This window comes from Lissotriton helveticus, chromosome 3_2 (genome assembly GCF_964261635.1).
Source record: "Lissotriton helveticus chromosome 3_2, aLisHel1.1, whole genome shotgun sequence".
Classification (NCBI taxonomy): domain Eukaryota; kingdom Metazoa; phylum Chordata; class Amphibia; order Caudata; family Salamandridae; genus Lissotriton; species Lissotriton helveticus.
In genome coordinates this window covers 197,463,246-197,484,120 of record NC_136062.1, presented here as the reverse complement: position 1 = coordinate 197,484,120, position 20,875 = coordinate 197,463,246, and the positions used below count along the sequence as shown (strand labels likewise).

Here is a 20,875-nt window from a genome sequence, read left to right as displayed (position 1 = left end):
AGGGATGCTGAAGAATATTGTATCCAACAATGGAGTGCAATTCTTCTCTAAAGAAATGACCTGTTATTTTTACAGAATGGGAATAATTCATGACAGTGTAGCTCTCTTTAGACCATAGGCCAATGGATCGGTAGAAAGAATAAGGGCCATATGTATCAATGTTAGGTTTTGCGATTCTCAAACAACAAATTTTCGAGAATCGCTATTTGAGAATCACAAAACGCTATGTATGTAGGATTTGCAATAGATTTTTTGAATCCTGCATATTCCTTTATTGCGAATCGCAAATTGCAATTCGCAATTAAGGAATTCCTCCCCATTCATTCCTATGGGCTTAGATGCCCATAGGAATGAATGGGAAGTCATTCTCAGAGAATGCAATTTCAAGTATGCCAGGGTGTAAAAAGAACACCCTGTTACCCTGTGTAATCTTATGTAGTGTCCTGCATATCTCCGCCCAATATCCTCGCAGCTGTGGGCAAGCCCAGAGCATGTGGATGAAGCCCGCCTAATCTTCTTTACAGCGCGGGCAACAGTGGTGGGAATCCGGGAACATTCGGTGTATTTTCTCTGGGGTTAAATATGTCCTGTGGAGCACCATGGCCTTAATAAATTTGAATTTTTCATTTCGTGAGAACCTTTTGGGGTGTTCCAATATAATCTGCCATGCTTTGTCAGTCAGCTCCGCCCCCGCGTCCTGTGCCCAAATGTCCCCAAGTGTGGCAAGTGAAATTGCAGCGTGTTCCCAGATCCCTGTGTATATCCAACTCACCAAGTGGCTTCCTGTCCCCATGAGGTACATCAGATGCACCATTTCGTGTTGTATAGGTTTAAGTCGTAGTGGCGCCCAGGTGGTCCGAATATAGTGGGTCACTGTAGCTTGTAGTAAATACAGTGCGGGAGGGGCCCCAGTGGTCTGTACAAAGGCTTCGTGATCTAGCAGGACTTCATCCCCGAAGAAAGCCCCTATCTCCTCCACCCCGTCTCTGCCCAACGGCGCAGTGTTAGTCGTGTGAGCCTACCCTGTGGTGTCGGGATACCTAATAGAGGAAAATTCCCTGCATATGGCGTCGCCGATGCGGTATATGACAGAGCCTTTCTCCAGCAGATCAATGCCGTGCGCAGGAGTGGGTGGCATTTCCGAGGAAGCTGACCTCTTGGCAGCAGCTGAAGTTCTCCCCGGTCCAGCCGGTTTGTTGTGAGACCGATCTCGTGCAAATTTCTGCCCGCTACCCAGTAGGACAGCCACTGAAGCTGACTGGTGTAATAGTATCCTCGAAAGTCCGGGCCTCCTAGGCCTCCGGCTCTGGTTCCCAGCTGGAGTTTACGGAGACTGATACGTCTCCGACCGGTCCCCCATATGAGGCCAATCAACATGGTGTTTAGCGTGTCAAAAATATGTTGAGGGAGGAGCACAGGCAAGTTTACAAAAAAATACAATAGGCGAGGGAGCATGACCATCTTCGAGATCGCAATGCGACCCATGACAGACAGAGGCAGAAAGGTCCACAATCCAATGCTGCCGCGGAGACCAGTGATAGCTCTTGTTATCTTACCATCTATTTGGTCCTCCGGCGTCCTATACACCTGAATCCCTAGATTTTTAAAGGTAGTCTGCGCTACCGGGATCTGGTGTGCTCCAAAAAATATTGAAGGAGGGTGAGGTGCTTCCCAGAAATAGAAATCAATCGACTTATCAGGGTTTATGGCTAGACCTGACACCTCCTCAAACCGACGGAAAATGTCATAAAGCATCGTGTGATCCGCTTCCAGGTCACGGAGATATATCAGAATATTGTCCGCATAAACTGATATCATGTGGTGCGTCTCTATTATGGGGATGCCCACCCGATCCATGTGGGTACGAAGGGCAATCGCCAGGGGTTCCAGTGCCAGAACAAATAAGATCGGGGACAGGGGGCAGCCTTGTCGGGTACCTCTGTGCACTGGGTAACATGCCGAGACGTATCGTCCTGTACGTGCTCGAGCCGTGGGGTCAGTGTATAGTAAACGGATCCACCTCAGCAAAGGCTCTGGGAATCCAAAGCGTTTCAGGGCTTCAAACATGAAGGTCCAGGACAGAGAATCGAACGCCTGCTTCAAGTCCAACGCAATGCACCCCACTCGAGTCAGTTCACGCGGTGAAGCCGTCATCAGCGCGTGTAACCGTCTCGTGTTCAGGGATGTACTGCGCCCCGGGAGGAAGCCACATTGGTCCTGATGTATTAGGGCGGGAAGGTGAGATTGAATGCGCAGGGCTATAGCCTTGCTCAGGATCTTATATTCTGTGGAAAGCATTGACAGGGGTCTATAATTTGCCAGCTCTAGCGTGTCTCGGCCCGGTTTAGGTATTGACGTTACCAGGGCCTGCATAGTTGAAATTGGTAAGTGCCCTTCTTTGAACGCCGTCCTATAGATTTTTTCTAGGACAGGCAGTAGGGTCTCCGCATAGGTCGAATAAAACACTACGGGGAGCCAGTCCATACCCGGCGTTTTGTTACAGTTGAGATGTTTAATCGCAGCACGTATCTCATGCTGTGTGATGGGCCCCTCGATCGCCTTTTGTGTGTCGGCCGTTAGGGTCGGGAAAGGAAGGTCGCGCAGGAACTCAAGCACCTGTATCTGGTCTTCCAGGCCGGTAGGAGCATATAATGCCCTCAGATGGTCGTGGAACGCCAGATTGATCTCAGATTGTGTGTGTACGAGGAAGCCCGACGTGTTGTGAATTTGAGTTATAGCCGGTGGGTCCGGTCGGTCCCGCACTAAACGGGCCAGCAGGGTGCCGTATTGGTCCGCCTCAGCGTGCTGCCGCCGCAGGTACGCGCTATAGTCTATGTTTCGCAGTGTCTTTAAGACCTCCACGTGGTCAATGTATCTTTCCTGTAGTTCCCCCTTTTTCCCGGGGTCAACGCTCGCTTCCTGTTTAAGCACCCTCAAGCGGTCCTCCACCTCGCAGAGGTTTTTGTGTATCTCCTGTCTAGCTCCCACCAGCTGGCCTATCGCTGCTCCCCGTACCACCACCTTCGTGGCATCCCACACCACCAAATTGGAGGAGGCCGAATCCCAATTTTCTTTGAGATAATTCGTTAGAGTGTCTGACAGGGATGTCCTGAAAGGACCATCCTCCAGGAGGAGTGTGTTGAGCCTCCAGGTAGGCACCCAAGTCGGCACCCTGCCCAAGAGAAGAGTAATCGTCAGGGGTCGGTGGTCGGAAAAAGTTTTCGCTAAATACTCCGAAACCCCAATCTTCGTGACCAAAGTACAGGAGCACAGGGAACGATCTATTCGGGTGTGTAAATTGTGTACCGGGGAGTAAAAGGAGTACTCTTTAAATGCAGGGTGTAGCACAAGCCAGGCGTCCGTCAGCCCCCATCCGTCTGCCCATGCTGTGAATAAATCCGTCAACTTTGCAGCTCCTGTCGTCTGAAGGGGGGGTGTGATCTATCTAGGCCCGGGTCTAGAACAGCATTCCAGTCTCCCCCAAGCACCCAAGTAATTCCAACCCAATCTGAGAGTGCCAACCCACTGAGTGCAGAAACCTGTCCTGTTCAAAGTTCGGGGCATATATACTGCCCAGGACTATCAGTTTACCATCTAGGGTGCCCTTTACAAGGATACATCTGCCCTGGTCGTCCACCTTCTTCTCTAGTTCCATAAATGGTGTCCCGTGACGAACCCAAATAGTCGCCCCCCTAGAAAAGGCTGAGTATGTTGTAGAATAAATAGTGCCCCATCATTTCTTTCTCAACTTCTGCGCCTCTGATGTCGTGAGGTGTGATTCCTGCATGAATGCTACCTGCACCTGGTGTCTGAGTAGAAAGGAATGGATTCGGTGCCGTTTCTGTATTGCCCCAAGACCACGCACATTCCAAGTAATGAATTTATAAGTCCCTGTAATCTCATCATGATCGTTCTCAGTCAGGTCTAATGATACCAGTAGTCGTATCCAAGAACCCCATAAAGCGAGCGACCAGGAGAGCACATACCTCGAAACCCCTTGTGGAAACATAACAAACACGGCGCAGCGAAGCAACAATGCTGAGCCAACATAAGAACAAGTAACAGATAGGTCCAAAGTCTGGTGCATACGCCATTGGGGGGGCGGCCAAGCACTTGTACGGTCATTTTGTTGATCTCAACCGGTGCCGACGGCTCAACGGCAGTCCAGCCCGGGGGTACTACTCAAAGATATATTCATCCATATTAATTAAAGTCTTCGCTGCGGGAGGGGCGGGCATTCTCCCCCCACTAGTGTCCAGCAAGGGAACCTCCACTATATCTAGGCCCTGTGAGTAGATAGGGTCTCTGGGAGATTCAAGTGAGCATCCTGTAATGAGGAACAATCCCCCAACCCCACATACATACACAAGCATCGCCATGTGGTAGGAACCACCAATATTCGGCACATATATTCGGCACATTATAAAGGATACGGTGAGGGACATCTGCATAGGACCCTTCCACGATGAACCGTCCACAAGGGCAGTTGTCCATCAGCTCATCTGCAGCTCGGGGAGTGACCGTGGGGAACAGGACCACACTGTGTTCCGAGTCAGAGTGTAGTGTACTGTCATCCGAGTCTGTTGCAATTTTCCCTGAGTCCTCTCGGAATGTACCAATCATTGCCAGTGCTCCAAGTTGGTCCTTCTTCTGCTGCTCCCGCGACGGGCCTTGCCGGTTTGTCTTGTTTCCTGACTCAGGTGATCTTCTGTCGTCTCGGTCCAATCCTCCTCTAGAACCACTGGCGGTCGTCTCTTGGGTGACTTCCTGGCTACCATCAATACCCATTACCTCCAGCCATTCTTCGACGTCTGAGGGGCTCTCAAAAAAATGTGTCTTCCGTCCGTGTATGACCTTTAAGCGGGCAGGGAAAAGAAGTGCCTATTTCATCTTAGCCTTCAGGAAGTTTTTTCTTCACCTCCAGGTATGATGCTTGCTGTTTTTGCACCATGTTCGTATAGTCCGGGTACAGGGACACTCGTTGGTTCTCGTATTGGATGAGGGATTTTTCCCGGGCCCGCTGCAATAGGACATCCCTGTCCCGGTAGTTTAGAATTCGCACTATCAAAGGGCGGGGCGGGCGGCCCGGCCTGGGCTGACCAGTCGGAATCCTGTGCGCACGTTCTACGCAGAAGTGTGGTGACAAACCTTCCGTCGGGATCTGGTCACGGAACCATTGTTCCATAAAGTCCGCAGCACGTGTCCCCTCACATCTTTCTGGCAGACCTATAACTCGAATGTTATTGCGGCGGTTACGCCCTTCCGCATCCTCCACACGGTCCATTAGAGAGGTGAGCTGCTTCTGTAATTCTTGAATAGAGGTGGAGTGATCAGCTACCATCGGTGTAAGGTCAGCAATGGCGAGTCCCTGGTCCTTTACCCTGTCCGCCAGCTTAGTGTGGTCAGCCTTTAGGAGAGGGAAGTTTGTGGTAAGAGCCCCCAATTGCTGCTCCATCGCTGATCTGGATTCTCTGATCTCTTTCAGGATGAGGTCCAGTTTATCCCCATGTTGTGCTCCTGTCAGGTCAGTCTCTGCGGCTCCCGATCGGGCTCCATCATCCCCAGCCCCCACTGCATGACGGACCCATCCGGCTCTCCCTGGCCCTCTGTAACATTTGTGCCTTTCCGCACTATGATGTCCTTAGCGTGGTTCCACCCTCTCCCCAGTACGTGATGGTGGCGCCGTGCTCCCCCCGGTACAGGGGGTGCTCCCTCGTGTATGTTTTAGGCGGGCGGTCCTAGTCCCGTTGTCCGGAGAGAGAGGGTCAGTGTGTCGCTTGGGGGGTAAGGCGGGGGTTATATGCCCACTTGGTAAATGTCACTGAGGCCGGGCCCTTCTGGCCGCTGCGTCAGACCACAGCCCTAGCACGGAGACATGATCACTGCCAGGTCGCTCCCTCGGAGGATGAATCTCAAGCCGGCAGGTGATACTCAGGGAACCAAGCAGCAATGGCCAAAGTTTGGGGCCGCCCGATCCCACGTCGAATTTACTGTTACCAGCAACACCCAGCTCGTATTATCAGCACCCTCCCGCTGTTCCGCCGGTATATGTCCTGTGGTGGTGGGGGTCCCCTACCGGGTCGGCTGCACTGGCTCCCCGTTTCAGGCAGTGCCCCTCATCTCTCCTCCTGTCCTGCCGCCATTGCTCTCCGGGCCAGGATTACCCCCCAATGCAGTACAAGCCTAAGGGGAGGGGGGGGGGAGGGTGTGTGTGGTGTTTTTCTTCCCCCCCCCCCTGGATTCTCAGCACTCCACACCGGGGGTATCTGTCACACCTCCTCCGATGTCAGGGTCGCGGCCCTCGACCGCCTCGAGGGGAAGCAATGCGGCGCAGATCAGGCCCCACCGATTCGAGGCCGGGTGGCGCCGGTCCGGTCACCGCACCGTCCCCGGTCTCTGCGGCCCTTGCTCCTCACCTCGGATCAGGTCTCGCAGGGGGAGAATGTCATCACAGGGATTCCTCGGTCAGGGAGGGCGCCGCCAACAGTGCCTCCGTGGACCGTCCCCGAACCCTTCCGGCGAGTCGCGCTCCAGTCTTCATGGGCGCCGCCCCTACTCAAGCTCCCGGCGTCTCAGGCCTTGTAGCCCAGCAGGCCCGTTCTTTGCAGGTCGATACTTCCGGCTCTTCAGCTTCGCCTACCGGACTCCGGGGCACCACAGTGTTTTACCCTCGTCTTTCAACCTCTGTATAACCGGTAGGGCTCCCGCAGCTCCGTCTATACAGGATTTATCCCCCAGGTGGACCCGGAGCTCTAACAACAGCCGTCCGCCATCGTGGCTGGCTAGCCACGCCCCCCAGTATAAGGTAGTTAAATTGAACAAACAGTACCCAACCAGTACAGAGGACATATCTGGCTGTAGAGTAATCATTTACTAGAACTCGTTGGTGGGAACCGCACAGAGAAGTTAGGGTATGGCTAGGAGAAGGAAATTGCGTGGTTCCTGTTTACCTTAAGCCATTTAAATGGAGAGTGCGTGAAACAATGGCCACCCAGGTCCTTTCAGGCCTTAATGTACCCTCACATGATGTAATAGTAGGAGGAGGGGGCACATTTTAAATAATGCAATCAAAAGCCTAGGAGGTGCATAAGTGGTCAGCTGACAAAAGTAATTACTGTTGTGTTTTAACATGGAATAGAATTATAGTTTTGTTTGTAAACACCAGGACTATTGAGCATGTTAGCTTATGTATTAATTAGGTGAACCATCTGTTTCATTTCACTTGAGTTCAACATTTTATTTTTAATTTGGATATTTGGTGCATGTATTCTGTATGGTTTTATTGGCTGACCCAATATTTATTGTATTCACTTCTGTGGGAAGCATGAAAGTTACCAGAGATAATCAACCCTTTGCTGCCTAGGTCCTCAGCCACAAAGCATAAGCCCAAAACCCTGGAAAGGTGAAATAACTATGTTGAGATGCTTAATCAAAGGGTCATAATAGCCAATGGAATATTGAACTATACTTCCAAAATGCCCATTACTTCCTTTTGCTCCAGCAATACATATTGGAGATAGTGCCAATAAAATCAACAGTTAAGCACAGTTGGGATCCCACCCTTCTAGCTACCCAACCACCCTACACCCTCCTCCAGTTCCACAACCTGGTTTATTCCCTGGTTCTTCCTTGTAGGAGTTGATCTACATTGTAACCCCAAGGCTCAGGCTTAAACTTCACTGGGGAGAGGATGTGGCCCATTGGCTAGACTGCCGAGTTTGGTGCTGGAAACCAAGGTTCGAGCCTCGGGGTCGCGTTCACATCCTGTGATTCTGGGCAAATCCCTTCGGGGCATATCAACAAGGTCCGAAGTTAAAATTATCGCCGCTTTAGCGTCCGTTTTCGGACGAAAAGCAGCGATAATTTTAACGCCCTATTAGCATGGACACGCTAACGCGTGAATCCATGCTTCTTCGCCCATTTCATTTGTGCCTCGCATTGCTAATGAGATGCGTCCTACTATGTCCCTGGTCATTCTCCCCCAGCTTCCTTTCCCTTACCGGAACTGGTGTCCGGTGTCGGCCCCCTCCCACACTCGTGCTTCAGGGTCCTAGTGCCCACTATCCAGGGCATGACATCTCCCCCCCTTGTTGTAAAACAAACATTGTCTGACATTACCTCTTCTCACTTAAAGAGAATTGAGAGAGAGAGAGAGAGAGAGAGAGAGAGAGAGAGATTCTCTAGGTGAACCTTTTCCCCTTACATCTCTTCGATCAGTCTCTTTGGCCTCTTGCATTCCCTTCTCTGCCGTGTCTCTCCTTTGTCCATTCCTGCACCTTCATCTTGTCTTATTTCCTTTTGCACTGGCGACTGCTCTTCTTCTTCTTTGACCTTCACTTCCTTGAAGTGCGAGCTGTTTCGTGTGATGTGATAATGCCCTGCTGATGCTGTTATCAGTCACCGCCAGCGGATCCTTTGAGAACAGGCTGTCTGACTTCCTCAGCTGCCTCTGCCGCACTACCACTGTGTCTCCTTCTTTTAGTTGCGCTGGAGTGGCATGCCTCCTAGCATCAGCATATGCCTTCATTTTCGCCTTTGCTTCTTCGTCTTTGGCAGCTATGCTGCTTCGCTCCTCTCTTGGTGTCTCTTCCATCTGCGGTAGCCTTGTCCTGCTCGAACGTACTAGCACAAGCTCAGCGGGGCATCGCCCTGTGGAGCTATGAGGAGTGTTCCTGTAGTCCCTTAGTATCTGGCATAGTGCCTGCCCTATCGATATCTGTGTTATCTTAGCTCGTTGTACAGCCTTCTTGATCGTTCCCATGAATCTTTCTGCCATCCCATTCGCCTGTGGCCACAGAGGCATTATTTTCCGTGGCGGATCCCTAGGTAGTCCGTGAATTTTCTGAATTCCTCTCCTGAGAGTAGTGGGCCATTGTCAGTCTTTAGTGTTTGTGGAGAGCCCCATGCTGCAAAAACATCATCCATGACTGGCAGCGTCGCGTTGTTGTCTAGTCTTGGGAACCACACTTTTCCCATAGCATCTTCTTTGTTGCTACCATTCCTATGTGTGATTCATGCGCCAGGTCTACCGACTGTCTCCTCAGTGCCCGGGGCATTACTATTCTTGTTCCTCTCATCATTTTGCCATTTTAGGTCTCTGAGAGCTCTTCATGGATCTTTTTGAATGCCAACATTTCCTCTTTTATTATTCCTTCTTCCAAGATGCTGTTGTTGTTGACATGCCTCCACCTCTGTTGTCTTGTCACCTTCTGGATTGCTTGCATTGTGGGTTCGCGTTTCATTTCGTGCTCCAATTCTTCCATCGTTATTGATGCCGGAGTGTTGTGTTTCAGTATGAAGTTCAGGTATTCTTCCGCCATTGATGTTGCCTCAAATGCATGTGGCAGAGGATGTTGTGTTCCTTTCCAGGTTTATGTATGATCTTGAAGTTGTAGTTCATTAGTCGTATTCCCCACCTCTCTATTCTGGGCGGTATTTTTGCATTGGGATTTCCATAGATCGTTACCAGTGCCTGGCGATCTGTTATTATTGTGAACGGTTTCCCGTATATGAACATGTGATAGTGCTTGCATGCCCATACTACTGCCAGACTCTCTTTCTTCGGCTGAGAGTATGCCCTTTCATTGTCGGACAGGCTCTTGCTTCCGGAGGCTACTACACACCTTGGTGACTCCTTTCCTGGTCTGTGTTGTGCTAGTATTGCACCCAACCCCACTATGCTGGCGTCCACCGTCAATTCGGTACAAAGCAACGGATCAAAGTATGCAAGGTGATCTACTGCTGTCACTGCGTGCCTGATCACTTCAAATGCTTTGCTGCATTCTTCAGTCCATACAAAGGTCTGGCCTTGTTTAGTTAGTTCTCTCAGTGGCGTGCTCACTGTGGCAAAGTCTTTTATGTATCTTGCGCAGTAGCTAGCAAGGCCGAGAAATGACCTCACTTCTGCAATGTTGCTTGGATGTTTTGCTTTGGCTAGCGTGTCCACTTTGCTGCGATCTGGTCGCATTCCTTTTTTGGAGAAGATGTGTCCAAAGAACACCAGTTTGTCTCGCCCCAGTTCGCACTTGTCCTCATTTAGCGTCAGCCCTGCCTGCTCCAGTTGGGAACACACATCTCGCAGTGCCTTGTCATGTTCATCATCTGACTTGCCGAACACCAGAATGTCGTCACTGTAGTTCAGACTGTTTTTCACTGGCCTTATTATTTTCCTGATTGTCTCTTGGAATATTTCAGCAGCCGATGATATTCCAAAGCTCAGACGTTTGTATCAGAAGAGACCCAGGTGCGTGGAAAACATTGTGATATATCTGGACTGAGGGTCGAGTTTTAGCTGATGATATCCTTTGCACAGGTCTAGTTTGGAGAAACGTCTTGTGCCTGTTAGGCAACTGATCATATCATCGAGGTGAGGTCCAGGGTGTCTTTCGCGTTCAATTGCTGTGTTCGGTATTCTCATGTCGACGCAGATGCGAATCTTGGACGTGTTCTTCTTTGGCACTGCCACTATTGGTGACACCCATGGCGTCGGTCCTTCGGCTGGCTCTATGATGTCCTGCTTTAGCAGCGCTTCAATCTCTTCTTCTACCTGCGGTTGTAGGTGTATGGATACTTGCAGGTGATGTGGAGCTACTGGCTTTACTGCTTCATGGATGTGCAGTGTTATTTGTCGTCCTTTTAACTTCCCTAGTCCCTGGAGGAGTTTGGGATATTCTTTCAGGATGCTTTTCTTCTCTGACATGTTGTATGTCATTTCGAGGAGGCCCATTAACTGCGCTGTGACATTGCTCAATAGGCACGGTGGCGGAATGTCACCTTTCAACACATGTATTTCTTCTTTTAGCGTTTGGCCTTTGTATGTCAGATTTTCTGTGAATTTTCCCATGTTCATCACTGGTTTTCTTGACCCCCATGTGAATACCTCAACTTTTGACGGCATCAACACTGGCTTTACTTCCATCTTCTCATATTCCGACACACACATAATATTACATGTTGCTTCGCTGTCTAGCACGAAGCGTGCTTTGTGTGGTCCCACCTCTATGGTCACGGTCTCTGTTTTCTTTATTGTATTTTTGTTCACCAGGTGGAAGCTTTCTCGATTCCTGCCTTCATCTGTGGGCATGGCAGCAGTGTCGGACATGAGGTATAGTCGTTCTACCTTTTCTTCTTCCTCTTCTTCTCCTGACTGGATGAGCTTCTGTTTGTTGTTTCTACATGTCTGACATGTCTGCTCGTCGTCATCCGGGGTCTTCCCGGTCTTCCTCTTTCACTTCTGAACTGCAGTCCCAGGCATGCACTGGCAAAATGGTTGCTCCTATTGCATTTCCTGCATGTTTGGCCCATTGCCGGGCACGTGCCTTTGTGTGGGAATTCAAGTCCACATCTGTAGCTGGTTGATTCAGGTTGCTTCATTGTCGCCTGTTCGTTGTGCCCTTTTTTCCAACTGCTTGTGCAGTTGTTCTCTGCCATGCGGTGTGCCTGTTCGATTCGCCGTTCCTTTCCCCGCTCCAATTGCTTCGCTTGCACTGGTGCTCTTGCCTCAGCCCTTGCCAGTGACAGGATCTTCTCCAGTGAGGTTTGTTCCTTCAGGATGCTTGCACGGAAGTCCGTGTCACGACATCCTTCAATGATGCGCAGGCGAATCGCTTGTTCGTTGTCGTACTTGTCGAATTCGCAGTGAGTTACTAGTTTTCGCAGTCGCGTCGCAAAATCATCCAGCGATTCATCCGTGTGTTGAAATTCTATTGTGAAAGTATATCGCTCAAAATCAATGTTTCTCTGTGGATCAAATTTGCTTGTTAGGCATTTTATTAGCCCTTTGTACGTCGACGTCTCATCTTCTGGTAGTGTTACTAATAGATCGTCTACTTCATCACCCACTAGATTTAGGAACAGATCCAGTTGTTTGGCCTCTGTCACATCTGTGGCACGCATGTACCTCTCAAATTATTTTATCCATCGCTCCCATCGGATCCCTACTTGCGGTTCTGGTAGATTGAATGGGAGAGGTCTGCGGTATAGGGCGCTTTGCTTTTCGCTCCTTTCTTCAGTCATCTTTTCCTGGCAGCCCTTCTACACTTCTTTGCTACCTCCTGCTTTTGTTTGCAGTGTCTTGTGCTTTCTTTTGTTTTTCTGTGCTCTTATTGGTACTTGTGCCTTTCTGTTTTCCTTTCCTTCTTTCTTTTCTTCTATTCTTATTTTTATTTATTTCTTTCTTCTTTTCTCTGCACTCTTGTTTCTTCCTTCTTTTTATTGCAGTGTCTTGTACTTGTTTTTCCCCCGCTTCTTGTGCTTTTCTCAGCACTTTCCTTCGTGTTTCATTACACTGCCTGGTTTTAAGATGGCCGCCGCTGTTTCCAGCTCTCCTATTGGCTGTTTTTGCCTGATTCTAAGATGGCCGCCAATATCCCGCGTAATTTCGGGGCCAATCCGGGCTTTGTCTGACTTTAAAATGGCCGCCCGATCTTTCTCAGCGTTGATTGATCAGTTCGCCTGACCTAAAGATGGCGGCTTTCGCTCTCGCGAGAGTTCGCGCGTTGCTTTCAGTCTCTCGTGCGCGTCATGCAAAGTTGGTTTTTCTTCCTACCGGCTCAGACGTTCGTCGCTGCTGTCACGGCCAGGGTGGGCTCTCGCGCTGTGGCTTCTTTTCTTCTTTTCTTTTCGGATGCGAACCAGGGTGGGCTCCTGGTCTCGCTTTTCCACTTCAGACGTGCACCGGACACGCATGTGATCTATATCCCACTCCTTCGTCGCCAGATGTCGTGTCCTCAAGTCACAGCGTCTATGCAATGTGTCCTACTATGTCCCTGGTCATTTTCGTCTGCCCCCAGCTTCCTTTCCCTGACTGGAACTGGTGTCCGGTGTTGGCCCCCTCCCACACTCGTGCTTCAGGGTCCTAGTGCCCACTATCCAGGGCACGACACAAGGTAGGCATCCCCATCTGAAATACTATCAAAATCTTCGCTCATTCAGCTTCTCCGTATTTACAAGGGCATCGCTAACCTGACTAGCGACATAAAAGTTGGCTAACAAGGTTTTTCGCCATATTCTAACACCTGCTTTTTTCTTGACTATGCCATATCTATCATGGGAGGTGGATTATCATCCTGAGTCCACATTTCCCTATTTACTATTTTCTTCCCTAACGCTGTTCCTTATCTCTGGAATTCCAGTGACAGTGGCTCTTATCACCGCTATTGGCCAGATTTCTATCGCCTCAGCGATGCGCCTTGTTAATAGTGCACTGACTGGGCGATAGATTCCGGCGATAGACTGCGTTAGGATTTGTCACGCTAAAAGCGGTCAGCGATAAATATCGCTGCTGCTTGTTGATATGCCCCTTAATCTCCCCGTGCCTGAATATCCTTGTGTAACCCAACCGGTGCTCATGTAAAGCGCTCCAATACCTTCGGGTCGAGTTCGCGCTATATACATCTGCATTTAAAAGAAAAAAATTTTTATCCTTTGGACGTGAATCCCACATCATCATAAGTATCCTTATCCCCTACTTTGTCTCCTAAGGGGACCACGACGCCACCCTCTCCTGGACTCTTCGATAAGTCATTAATAATAAATAAAGACCTTTGATGATCAGTCTTTGGTGGGATTTACTCGATTTCTGGTTGGAATTCTGATTGCACTGCCTCTTCCTTTTTTTGTTTTGTATTTGAAAGATTGCAGTAAAAATTGTTTAAAAAACTAGTCAAGCATACTTGCCTTGGTAAACAGCCTCGCATCAAACATTGCTCATTGGTTTGCCTCAAAAACTGAGATGGAGAAGCTCGGAAGCCTAATGTGAAAATGGTGTGGTGGTAAACATTATAAAGGTTGTTGCGCTAAGGTGATACCTGTGCGAGCTGCATCACAGACATCCTTCCTCCTGATGCACTGGACTTCGATAGAACGCTGGTATGCACTTCAGAATGACTGGGCTAGAAAAAAAAAGAGAAAACAACGTAAGGGCATTAATTTTTCCCATTGCTAGAATGCAATGTGCAGTTGATATCTGTAGACTCGTGTTTCCCAAACCAAAAGAAGATTCTGGCAGTTCGATCGTTCTATTCAGGTATTTCAAACCTTTTCAGTGCAATGAAGTCACCTTATTGCGAAAGATCTACCCCCACATGCATCAAGGTAGGCGTTTGCGATTCCTTAATTGCAATTATTAAGGAATCGCAATTATGAATACCGCAAAAGCCTATGCATGTAGGAATCACTAAAAAAATAGCAAGTCCTACAAATTCCTTAATTGCGACTCGCAAATTGCGAGTCACAATTAAGGAATGGCTCCCCATTCATTCCTATGGGCCCATAGGAATGAATGGGAGATTGCATATGCAATTTACGAGTACCAATAGGTGCTCGCAAATTGCGAATGCAATTCTCAAATTGCGAGTGCCTTGATCCATGATGCATCGCAAATGTCCTTTTTGCGAGCGCAAACGGCAGATTTTTGACAATCGCACCGTTTGAGCTCGCAAAAATGGTTGATGCATGTGCCTGCTAATACGTGGTAATACGTGGAGATATGGTTGTTTATTTTGTATACTTATTCAAAAACTGAGTAGGTAGATAACCATTTTCCAAACATTTCTTCTAATGTACTCTATATGCTGTCTCCATGAATAAGTTTGGACAGTCTTCGAAAGAAGGGCATAAGTTGACTCTACCCAGTGCAGGGTTTCATAGCAAGAGTTTGGCCTCATTTTTTTGGACGAGCATACTCTTAGCTGTTGTCATCTGCTTACTCTATGTAACACAGGTGCAGTCATCTAATAGTACGTTCTGTCGTAAAAGCATTTTGCGGCATATTTACAAGAAATTGATGCATCTGTATAGATGCTTCAGTTTCCCTGCGCCTGTGTTAAAAAGCCATGCACCACCATAGATGCGCAGTATTTACAATACAGCGCACTATGGAGCAAGGATTGACAGATGCGCCAGAAATTCTGTGGCATCTGTTGGAGAAAAAGTCACGCTTTGCTGGAATTGTGTCGCAAGCACGACGCAACTCCAGCAATGTGTGTTGCGGCCTAGTCCCATTACACTGCGTCACCCCTTATGCCTGCTTCACACAGGCGTATGGTTTTGACGCAGTGGCGTCCTAAAAGTCACACAGTGAAATCTTGTAGATTTCACTGCATCACTTTTATGAGGCTTTCCTGCGTGGGAACGCCTACCCTACATATATTATACCCGACGAAGGTATAATGCCACGCAGCGCTTCACAATGTGACCCATCTACCTAGATGCGTCACTTTGTAAATATGATGCAAAATGGCGCATTTTTTACACTGCTGTAAAGTGACGCAACAGCAGCATAAATGTGAAGCAAGGGGCTTGTAAATCTGCCCTTCAGTCGCATATTTATGAGGCCTTGTGTCACTTTTACACCGATGGTGCCCCACTTTTTGTGATGCACCAGCAGTGTAAAAAATGCGCTATGTTGCGTCATATTTACAAAGTAACGCATCTAGATAGATGCGTCACTTTGTAAACCCCCGCGCCACATTATACCTGCGCCAGGTATAATGTATGCAGGGGGGGGAGGGGTTCCAACGCAAGAAAGGGTTGTAGAAGTGACGCAGTGAAATCTATGAGATTTCACTGCGCCACTTCTAGGACGCAAATGCGTCAATGACGCAGGCTCATTTAACAATCGACTTGCCCATGTGTAATGACCTATTGCTAGAGTTGCGTCACTTTTGTACACACTCCAGCAATGCGTAAATTTTATGCCTACAGGTACGTCAGAAATGCTGACGTATCTGTAAGTCCTTGCGTCATGATGCATCTTACTGTAAATATGACGCATCATTGGTGTCGCAAGAAGGGCACAATGAAAAGTGACGCATCGCTGTTTTCTTGCAGCGATGCATCACTTTTCATAAATGAGGGCAGGTGACGCATCTCTGCGAGAAAACAGCAATGCATCACTTTTTATTGTGCCCTCCTTGCGACACCAATGATGCGTCATATTTACAGTATGACGCATCATGGCGCAAGGAGTTACAGATACAACAGTATATCTGATGTATCTGTATGTGCAAAAATGACGCATTGGTGGAGTGTGTCACAAAAGTGACGCAACTCCAGCAACAGGTCATTACACATGGGCAAGTCCCATGTTAAATGTGCCTGCGTCAGTTATACGCCTGCCATGAGGCAGGTGTAAGATATGGGTCCACTTGCGTCCTAGAAGTGGCGCAGTAAAATATCATAGATTTCACTGAGTCACTTCTACGACCCTTTCTTGCGTCGGAACACCCCCCTGCATACATCATACCTGGCACAGGCATAATGTGACGCAGGGCTTTACAAAGTGACACATCTACCTAGATACGTCAGTTTTTAAATGTGACGTAACATGGCGCATTTTTTTCTCTGCTGGTGCATCACAAAACGTGACGCACCGGTGGTATAAATATTACGCAAGGCCTCATAAATAAGGCCCTTAATCTTTTGTCTTCTGTGGATCTCCAGTGGATCGCAACTGGAAACCATGGACCCAACCTAAGCAATTTCTATAACTAGAAACCTTAAAGCAATATACAAAACACAGAAACAAGTGTTCATCAAGCAAAACCTAAATTATGAAATCTTTCATTAAATTCACAAACCAAAACATGCCAAAATAAACATTTTAATAGGACGGTTGGAGTGTTTAAACAATGTAGCTTCATTTCTGAAAGAGGGAGTGTTATGCTGTTTGCTAGCGTATCGCTTGTGCCTTTTTGCTCCAATTCAAACTCTGGATCATATTGACAAGGGAATGGCGAAGTTTGGCGTTAACAAACATTGCTAACGCCACGCACCGCCATTCTGAAAAACACAGTGATGCACCATATTCACAAGAGTGCTGCACACACGTTTCCGCTGGTGATAAACCTAGCTGCCTTGCGCCAACGCAGGCCCCCTTGCACCATAGTCCAAGGTTGTCTGCGTTGGGGGGAATGATTGTATATGTGCAGGAAGGTGACCCTTCCTGCACATAAACAATCCAGAATGGTCATTTGTTACACCTATTTGTGCTGCATTGTGCAGTACACATAGAAGTTGGAAATCGTGATTTTTTAAATGATTGTTTATGTGCAGGAAGGGACACCTTCCTGCACATGAACAATCATTCATGGCGATTTGCTGTTTCTATGTGTGCTTTGTGCAGTACACATAGAAACAGCAAAGATGATGAGAAATTAAGTATTCTTCTCTGTTCATTATGTTAAGATCAGGTTTTCCCTGGTCTTAATTTTGGTGCTGCCTTCCATTCACACCACCCTTGTAAATAGGGAGCAGCGTCAAAATCAATGGGTGGTGCGGCAGAACGGCCACCGCAACCCATTTCACACCCCTTTCACGCTAAGTGTAACATGAAAGGGGCCCTTACTTACAAGCCGGTGTTAAACCACGTAAAGTAGCTTAAGAACACCTTGTAAATAAGGCAATGGGTTTATCGCCACAGGAACGTCATAAAAAGTGACGTTCTTGTGGCGAAAGATGCTTGTAAAAATGCCCCTCTATTTTTGTGGGCCTACACCAGTGCTTCATATGAGGTCACCACTTTTCCAACTTGATTCCCTTTGCTGTCCTTGCACTGCTCCCACAAATCGGGATAAGAATACCAACTTCATTTTTAGCATATCATTTTAAATTCCTGTACAATTACAGAGCGTGTTAGCATTTTTAATGTAGCTTTTTTATGTATATATACTTTGTTAATCTATTTAATTTTCTTAACAGTGGCATACCCTCTAGTTGGCTTTGCGGATCTCCAGGGTTACAATCACCACAGTATCAGAATCACTGTTCTATCCCATGGGTCATACCTGGGGTAAAATATTACATTAACTGACATGACAAGGGTGGGAGCTGAGGAGCTGCATCCAGGCACATAACACCATTGGCTGACCAATGGGCATTTGCCTGGGGCAAATTATGACATTACGTGACATAGGTAGGAGAAGCCTACAGCACAATATGACATTGATTTCTTTTTCTAATGGTCAACATTGGCCATCATTATGCTTATGTTTATAGTATTAACTCTTCCCCTTTTAAGATGATATAACAATTCAAAATGTAATTACAAATTTAACACTATCTGGAGTGTTCTCAGCAGACCAGGTGAATGTTCGAGTCATGCTTTCACAAGCAAAAAGTTTGATTATTTAGTAAATAAATAATTAATCAAATAAATAAATAAATAAATAGAATAGTACATGAAAATAAAGGGAAAATGCAATGTCTATTTACAGAGCACATTGATTCATGTCCAAATGAACAACTTACCTACCTTCTGTAATGCTTTCTGGTGGATACTTATCTAATTGCAGATTTCCCACCTTTAAAATACCCTCAAGTGCCATACTGAATCCTGAAGATTTTTCAGGATAATCCCTGAGCACTAGTAGGTGATGTCGTGCAGCTCTGCATTGACTCCACTTGCCCTGAAAGTGATGACTTTAGCCACATGTAGGTGCTACCCATATATGACAGCAGTTTCTTTCTGGATATCATCTGTGCTCTCAGATGCCAAGCCCAAAATTGTTTGTGCCAGTGGGCAAATCTCTAATTTGGGACCTTTTTACATGGCAAAGAGTAGATTCCACAGAATGGGGAGGGGACAGGGTGGCGAGGAATCTGCAGTTAGTGTCGACCTGAAAGAGTGTTACTGAAGGTAACTTGCTTTTCTGATGGATACTTCTAAAAGCAGATGCCTTCCTTTAGAATACATATCGAAGAAATACCTTGCAGGTGGTGGGTTTGTGAAATGACTCAGACAAAAAATCCCTGAAGAACCGAATGGCCAAAATGCCCTTTCGATCAAACCAGGCAATTAAGGCAGTAGTGCTTTGTAGCGATGTGCACTGATGCTCATGTTGCAGTCTGACAAGTATCCATTACAGGCACTCTGCATGGAAACACAGTAGTAGAAGGCTTGATCCTGGTGGAACTCTTTTGAGGGCTGCTTGTTGGCCCTCCCATAGTGGATATCAAAAAGGAGAATGTTCTATCTGGACAGTCTGTTTCTGCACCTATTTGCCTTTCTTTGCTCCAGAAAGTCCCCCCTCAACAGAGATATTTGTTCACCCGTTTTTTTTTTGTTGTAATTAATTTAAAAGCAGAGTGCTCTTGTGGGGTCCAAAATATGGAGTCTTTCCTCTTCTATCCAGACAAATAATGTTGGAAGAGTGATGAACTGCCTGAAGTGAAAGGTAGGCACAACTTTCGAGAGAAAGGCCGTTCTAGTCCTCAGTAGTAGTTTGTCTGAAAAGAAGGTTTTGTACGACGGCAGATCTGACAGAGATTGAAGCTCACTCATGTGACTTGCTAAAATTATCGAAATGAAGAGAGACTTGAATTAACTTGGATAAGCGTTTAGACCGTTGTAAGGGAGCGTTCCGATGTGGGGTTCCGGAGGAGTCAGTTACCTCCTTGCTGGTGTGGGAGCTGCATGTTTAGCTGTTTTCCCAATAAACATGCTGACCTACCTTTTATTAGTCATCGACTCATCTTTACAAAATTTCAGACGGTCACCAGTGGCTTGGAGAACACAGTGTTTGGAGCAGAATCCGGTGTTTTTGTGCAGGGAGCAGATCAGAGATACCCAAGATAGCCATCGAAAGAAAAGGAAGAGGAGCTACCTGAGATCACTTGGGAGAGGCAAGGGAGGCAATATTTGACCAATTCTTCGCTTTGGGTTCAATGATTCAGGATCGTTTCTTGTGTTTTTGTAATAACAGTAGATGCAGGTGATGGAGCGAGATTTTGAAATTTATTTATTTCTGCTCGTGAAGTTTAACTTCCATAATTAATTAATATTATTAATAAAGTGTGTGGTGAAAATATTAACCAACCTAGAATAAAAGCTGCATCCTCATGAACACGTGGGAAACTAATATGTGTGCACATAAATGTGCAATATGTTGCATTTGCATGTGTGTGAAAATAATGATTTAATCCTGTCTTTTGTCATGTCAGAATTAAATGCGGCCGTTTATTAATGGCATGTGCTTATTTCTGTGTGCTCATGCTTTGTTTTTCTGTCTTAAATGTTGCACGAATTTGTTTGTTGCTTTCATTTGCCTATGCTAGGTAACATAGATTAATGGGTTAATAATTAGTGAAGGTGGGTGGGTAACAGAACGAACTTTATTTCTTGCATTAATTATTCTTTTGTGTTTGTTTATGCACTAGTTTCTGGAAAAGAGGCTTGAGGCCTAGTTCGTCTTAATGTGCAGTTGGCAAAGTTCTGCTCAGAGTAAGCAAGAGCCCAGTGTAAAAAAAAAAATCCATGCCAAGTTTTAAAGGAGAAAAATACAAACGTGGTTGTTCAGTGAACTAACTGTACATTTGGTCAGCATGGCCAAGGCCAGGAACCGGCAGAGAGATTGACAAGCTAAGGAAGTCGCGGACACTTATATTAAATGTTGCAAACTGGAGGAAGCTTCGTGACTTGGAATAAAGGACAATAGACTCTTTAAAAAAGTCGGAACTGGGCTCCAAAGAATGTGGTGACATTATGGTCTGTCACTTGTCAGCCAATGAGGACTCTGAATGGCAGAAAAGTATTCAATTTTACTGTCTGGGAGGGGGAGCGTTGCTGTTTGCTGTTTTCCAGAAGGGTGTATCGTGCTGTTGGACTTTACTTGGAGCACGTAAGAGATCTTCTAGGCTTAAAGACTTTTTCCCTTTTTCTTAATGGGCAAGTGTAGCTAGGGATTTAGGGTTTAGATGATGCCAAATTATATTTCGATTTGATTTATGCTATTTTGATTTAACTTGAAACTGTCATTACCTTCGCTAAAAATTTTAATAATAATGCTTGAATAAAAGAGATTTCTAATGCACTTTCTTTAAATAAATAATATTCTTTGAAAAACAAGCTGGACTTGTTATTTCATGTGTCTAGGTT

General features: G+C 46.9%; 1 protein-coding gene across 7 annotated transcripts in view; it reads right to left on the bottom strand.

Moving 5' to 3' along the window:
* Positions 1-20,875, bottom strand: part of REC114 (REC114 meiotic recombination protein) — a 1,622,368-nt gene that overhangs the window by 347,396 nt on the left and 1,254,097 nt on the right. For 6 of the 7 annotated variants that reach the window (XM_078685054.1, XM_078685052.1, XM_078685057.1 and 3 more), the window contains one exon: positions 13,809-13,892. The exons of the other annotated variant lie outside the window; for it this stretch is intronic. In XM_078685054.1, the coding sequence (XP_078541180.1) occupies positions 13,809-13,892 (84 nt within the window). The remainder of the gene's footprint in view (positions 1-13,808; positions 13,893-20,875) is intronic. 7 annotated transcript variants of the gene reach the window in all.